Source organism: Humulus lupulus, chromosome 1 (genome assembly GCF_963169125.1).
Source record: "Humulus lupulus chromosome 1, drHumLupu1.1, whole genome shotgun sequence".
Taxonomy (NCBI): Eukaryota; Viridiplantae; Streptophyta; class Magnoliopsida; order Rosales; family Cannabaceae; genus Humulus; species Humulus lupulus.
Window position 1 is genome coordinate 107,487,492 of NC_084793.1, and position 6,341 is coordinate 107,493,832.

A 6,341-nucleotide genomic window follows, 5' to 3' on the forward strand; every position below is an offset into this window, starting at 1 on the left:
GTGGAGAATGTGGTGTGTATGCTATCAATCATATTGAGCATCTCATGGCTGGGCTTCCATTAGACTCCATTTGCGATGAAAATATAGAGTTGTTCAGGAACAAGTGGACGACAAACTTGTGGTATCAGAATGTGCGACCTTTAACTGGCATCCATATGACACCATCAGATACTAGTATATATTTTTGTTTTTTTATTGGACATATTTTATAAGAGTGATTATGATAGGCTCTTCATTTTTTATGATGATTGTATATATACAGGTTCTTTACATGTTCTGTTTTTTTTTTTTGTAAGAACAATAGAACTATATAACTATTGTAAAGGTATTATCGAGCTACATCGAGCAGCCATCAAGTTGTAATCGAGCAATATGTTGGGATTTGTGCCCTTAAAGCGTATTTCTTTATGAACGGTTATTGTTAATTAAATAAAGTTAATATTTTGCTCTCAGATTTGTATTTAATTATACATGTCATTTATCATGAAGATCCAATATTATTGATGTGGTCTTGAATTAGGTGTATGTATAATGATATATATACAAGAGGATTTAATTTAAGATAATAATATATAAATTGTCTGTAATCGCTCAATAAAGTGGGAGCTTTATTTAATAAAGATTATGAGTATGGTCTATCTTCTGTTTCAGACAGAGGAGTTTATCAAGACTGTTAATGTAGCAACACAAAGAGATAGAGTTACCGTATACAATATAGATTGTATTGGACTGGGACATGATGAAAGAAAGAACTTCTAATATTCTGCGTTAAAATATAGAAGTTCAACATTCATTAATCGATGGTCATTTGAGACTTGATCTCAGTCATGAAAGGAGTAATGAACTCCTATTTGTGCTTTTATGACTTTTGCCTTATCGGGTAAGGTTCAATATTCCTACGACCGAATTCCAGATATCTTGGACTTATAGAACTACAAGTGGTTGGGAACATACTTCACAGATATGGAATCTACTCCTTACTTAAGTGAAAGAAAATTAGTTGTTCCTTTTAGTGTTGATTCAGGGCTTGAACATAGAGCGATCAATTTCTGTTAGAGAACGGAAATTTCATTCTATAATTAAATTTATAGAATAATGTACATTAGAGGATCAATAGAACTAATTGATAAAAACATAATTAGAGAGATTAACGGACATTAAGACCTAGCTCTATGGATGCCAAAAAATTTCCAAGGAAAATTGTTCGAGGGAGCCGAGGCCAGAAACTACGTCGTGTGAGTGTGGAAGAATTGTCCTGGCCAATATAGGAAACAAAGTCTAAACATGAAAGGGCGTGGAGTTATCTTGCAACATTTGCACCCAAAGACTTCGAAGCAAGTGGCTAGACGCAAGGCTATGAAGGGCCAAGACTTACGCGCTAGACAAGGTCAAGACGTAAACATGAGGGGCCTTATAAGGTAACACCCACGCAAGTGTCTAGATGCAAATATGTGTGGCGCGAGGTAAGGCATGTCGAACCTATTTTTACAAGGACGAGATACGTGAGTTTTAAAAGAAAATCCAAAGGCTAGATACTACGCTAGAAAACATGTAGGAAGTATTAAATGGCCTGCTGCATTGAAAGTAAGATATGCCCATCCCCAAGCATAAAGGGAAAGAACCGAGAAAGGGAAAAACCATCGTCTCCATGGATGATAAGAGGACCCAACATTCTACCAGAAACACTCCACCCCTGAGATGCAAACCCTTAGAAGTAAGATAGTCATGGCGTTAGGGGATGATGGCATGACGACGAATTTGAATATGAGTCAGCTTTCACACGAGAGATCCAGGCCGAATAACTACCCACTGATTTCAAGGAGCCATGTATGACCCCTTATGAACTGTGGCCCACACAGAGGCCCAATGTGATTAAGGCTAGGTCTTCTTTTGATTTTTATATTAATATAACATAACATCATGAAAAAGAGAGATCAGATGCAATTGACGTTATTTGCCAAGAGAGAAAAATAGAGAACTTTGTTCTCTCTGAAATGTGAGAAGAACTCTATCTTATGTGTTGAGATTCAAAAGTGTGTTCTTGTGTATCCTACCAAATAGCATAGACATCGACCTGTCTCCTTCTCTTTGTGTGAGCCATAGTATGGAAGATGGTGGGTTAGGAGGCTAAGACGCTATTTTATCTACATGTGTTCTACATCTAGAAAATGTATTTGTAAGTTTCTATTTTATTCAGATTCATGCGCATGAGAAAAATCTCATTCTAGTTATGGTTCCTAGAGTGATTCATTCTTATGCTTTAATAATTGTTATTATCGCATTGAAATATTATCTCATGCTTCCGCTGCAATGTCAATCACATGATCTAAAACAAACACAATATACATTATTACCAAAATTCTTCACCACAAACTCAAAATTCTTCATTGCGAAGAGAGCCGCTTTGATTTTCAAATTCATCTTGTTCTCAAAAGTCTTGCCAAGGTGTATTTCTCCCAACGGTGCACCAGATGAGGAGGTCTATGATCAACCAGAGGCCATAATATCTTATTTCGTAAACATGAGAGCACTCCATCGTTTGTGGTCTTCTATTGTGTAACAAGAGGTGAAGAGAATAGTATTCACATATGTTTCATTGAGAAATAAACATATATTTATATACAAACTAAGGAAGCTATTCTAGGAAATTAGGAGAATATAGGAAACTAATTAATCCTGATTTATAGCTAATTTTACAGCTAATTTACAGCTAATATATACAACTAACATTCCCCATCAAGCTGGAGCATATTTGTTAATCATGCCTAGCTTGTTACAAAAATAATGAACCTTCATCCCATTTAATGCTTTTGTGAAGATGTCCCTTAGTTGTTCACCAGTCTTCACATATCCCCTAGAGATCAAGCCTTGCTGAATTTTCTCACGAACAAAATGACAATCAATTTTGATGTGCTTAATCTGCTTGTGGAACACAATATTAGATGCAATATGAAGAGTAACTTGGTTATCACACCACAATTTTGCTGGTACTGAAGTCTTAAGTCCTACTTCAGTCAATAGCTGATAGATCCACATTACCTCACACACACACTGTGGCATAGCCCCATATTCTGGCTCTGCACTGGATCGTGACACAACATTTTGCTTCTTACTCTTCCGAGAGACCAAATTCCCTCCAACAAAAATACAATAACATGAAGTAGATCTTCTATCCAACTTGGAACCTACCCAATCTACATCTGAGAAATACTCAATATGAGTGTGACGATGATCTACGTAAACAACACCTCGTCCTTGTGCTCCTTTCAAGTAACACAAAATTTGCTCTAACGCTACCCAATGATGAACTGTTGGAGATGAGATAAACTGGCTGACAATACTAACTGAGAATGCAATGTCTGGATGAGTCACGGTAAGATAATTCAACTTTCCAACCAACCCGCGATATTTTTCAGGATCTTCAAATGGTTCCCCATCTCTTGTAAGGTGCACATTAGGACTCATTGCAGTACTACAAGGCTTTACTCCCAATTTTCCTGTCTGAGTCAACAAGTAAAGGACATATTTTCTTTGAGATAGAAAAATACCTTATTTACTTCGAGTGACCTCAACTCCCAAGAAATACTTGAGCATCCCCAAATCCTCATGTGAAACTGAGTATGAAGGAAAGATTTAAGAGATAAGATTTCTCTAGTATCATTTCCAGTAATAACAATATCATCAACATACACAACTAACATAATGATACCGGCAGTTGATCGTTTATAGAACACAGAATGATCCGACTTACTTTTCAACATACCGAATTTCTCAACAGCTTGACTAAATTTATCAAACCAAGCACGAGGACTTTGTTTCAAACCATATAAAGATTTTTGAAGACGACAATCTCGCCCTGAATCCCCTTGAGCAAAAAAATCAGGAGGTTGCTACCTCCTCCAGAAGATCTCCATGAAGAAAAGTATTCTTGATATCTAGCTGGCATAAAGGCCAATGATGAGTAGCTGCCATTGAAATAAACAATCGAACAGATGTCAACTTAGCAATAGGAGAAAAAGTATCACAATAGTCCACTCCATAGGTTTGAGCATAACCCTTAGCAACAAGATAGGCCTTCAATCGAACAATCGATCCATCTGGATTGACCTTAACAGTGAATACCCATTTGCACTCTATGGCACATTTTCTTGAAGGTAAATTGACCAAGTCCCAAGCACCATTATCATCTAAAGCATTCATCTCTTCTATCATTGCATTATGCCAATTAGGATGAGATATGGGTTCACGAATAGTCTTAGAAATCGAGATAGAATCATGGGAAGCAATAAAAGAGCAAGAAGAAAAAGACAAGTGATTATAAGAAACAAAATAAGAAATAGGATAAGTGCACTGACGTTTACCTTTACGTAGCACAATGGGGAGATCATCGCTTGGGACCAAATCTGATAATGAAGAAGCAGGTGCAAGACATGAAACAGGAGGTAGATGTCTAGAGTACACTTTAATAGGAGGCAGAGGCATGTCAGGTGCTATGACTGAGACAGGTTGAGTAATAGGAGGCTCATCGTGAGTCGTGTCTGAGATAGGTTGAGGAATAGGAGACTCCTCAGGAAGTGTGTCAGGGTTAGAAGATGTGATAGAATATACCAACAAATCATCATCCTCCCCTGACAAGTTGGAATAAATGAAGACGAAAAATAAAGTGTGCTGTTTTGCATGAAGGTAACATCAATGGAGATAATATATTTGTTAAGATTGGGACAACAACACCTATACCCTTTTTGAAGATGAGAATAACCAAGGAATACGCACTTCAATGACTTAGAATCTAATTTGGTCACATGTGGACGAACATCTCGAGCAAACACAAGTACTGCCAAATATCCTAGGATTAACAAGAAATATTGACTTACTGGAAAAAATAATTTTATACAGGATCTCACCATTAAGAACAGAAGATGGCATGCTATTGATAAGAAAACATGTTGTAGAAATGACATCAGCCCAAAAATGTTTTGGAACATGCATTTGAAATAAGATGTCTGTTTTTACGTTCTACTACACCATTTTGGGGTGCAGTATCACTGCAAGAAGTTTCATGAAACATGCCATTAGAGACCATATAAGAGTGGAATAAAGCAAAAGTATATTCTTTGGCATAATTAAATTGATTCTTAATCTCAACACAAAATGCATAAAATATAGAAAACAACTCAGAATGATTTTTCATTAAATATAACCATGTTACATGAGAATAATCATCCACAAAAGTAACAAAATACTTGAATCCAAGTTTAGAAAAAATAGGAGAAGGACCCCAAAATAATGAACTAATTCAAAAGGAACACTAGCACGTTTATTGACTCGAGGACTCAAACTAAGATGATGGTGTTTGGCAAATTGACAAGACTCACAATCTAATGAAGACACCTTAATATATTGCAGACAAAGGAAGTGATAGATGGCCCAACCAACAATAAGCCTCACAAGCGGAAGTGACTTGAACAAGCAATAGAAGTTTGTGGCGGTATGTCAAGAACATAGAGGCCTCCAGACTCGTGTCCTTTACCAATAATCTTCTTCGTCATAAGATCCTGAAATAAACAATGATCAAGAAAGAATGAGATGTAACAATTAAGATTACGAGTGAGTTGACTAGCAGGGAGAAAATTGAAGGATAAACTAGGTAAATGTAAGACAAATGACAAACTAAGTAGAGACGTAGGAGTATTAGTGCCAGACCCACGAACACAAGATGGTGACCTATCAGCTAAGGTAACTATAGAAGTGGAAGTGTGAGAATGAAAAGTAGAAAAGAGATTGGAATTACCTGTTATGTGATCTGTTCCACCAGAATCAATGACCCATTTGGAGGATGAAGAAAGAAGACATGCATGAAATTTACCTAAATCAGCAATAAAAGTGACAGAAGTAGATGACGACTTGAGCGATTCCTGATATCGTGAGAACTTGCCAAATTCATCAGCAGAAATAAGGACCAATTTATCACTGACATCATTATTACTTGCAACATTAGCAGAGTGTTTTTGCTGATTTTTAAATTGTAGCTTTCTACACTCAAACTTGGTGTGGCCTGGCTTTTTATAGTAGTTGCAAATAATGACTCCAGAATCCGGTGTTCAAGTTTCAACTCCTTGTGAACTTCCTCCTTTGTGTCCATTTGGGGTAGAAGATTTCTCCATGCATAATTATTACGACTTACCAAAGCACTATTAAGAGAAATAGATGGATTAATTTTTGTGCGAAGAATACGACTAAAGACATCTTGTAAAGAGGAAACATCAGAACCAGAAAGAACTTGTGCCTTCGCAGAATCAAATTCAGGTGAGATTCTTGCTATAAAGCTCATAATAGTCATC

At 36.6% G+C, this 6,341-nt stretch overlaps 1 protein-coding gene across 1 annotated transcript; it reads right to left on the minus strand.

Annotated features, from left to right (window-relative positions):
- Positions 1 to 2,317: 2,317 nt before the first annotated feature.
- On the minus strand, positions 2,318 to 3,761 carry LOC133819405 (uncharacterized mitochondrial protein AtMg00810-like). The gene is made up of 4 exons (XM_062252662.1): positions 3,549 to 3,761; positions 3,040 to 3,501; positions 2,791 to 2,919; positions 2,318 to 2,326 (listed from the first exon to the last, which is right to left on the minus strand). Exons 1-4 carry the CDS (start codon positions 3,759 to 3,761, stop codon positions 2,318 to 2,320), a joined length of 813 nt encoding a protein of 270 aa, XP_062108646.1.
- Positions 3,762 to 6,341: the final 2,580 nt, after the last annotated feature.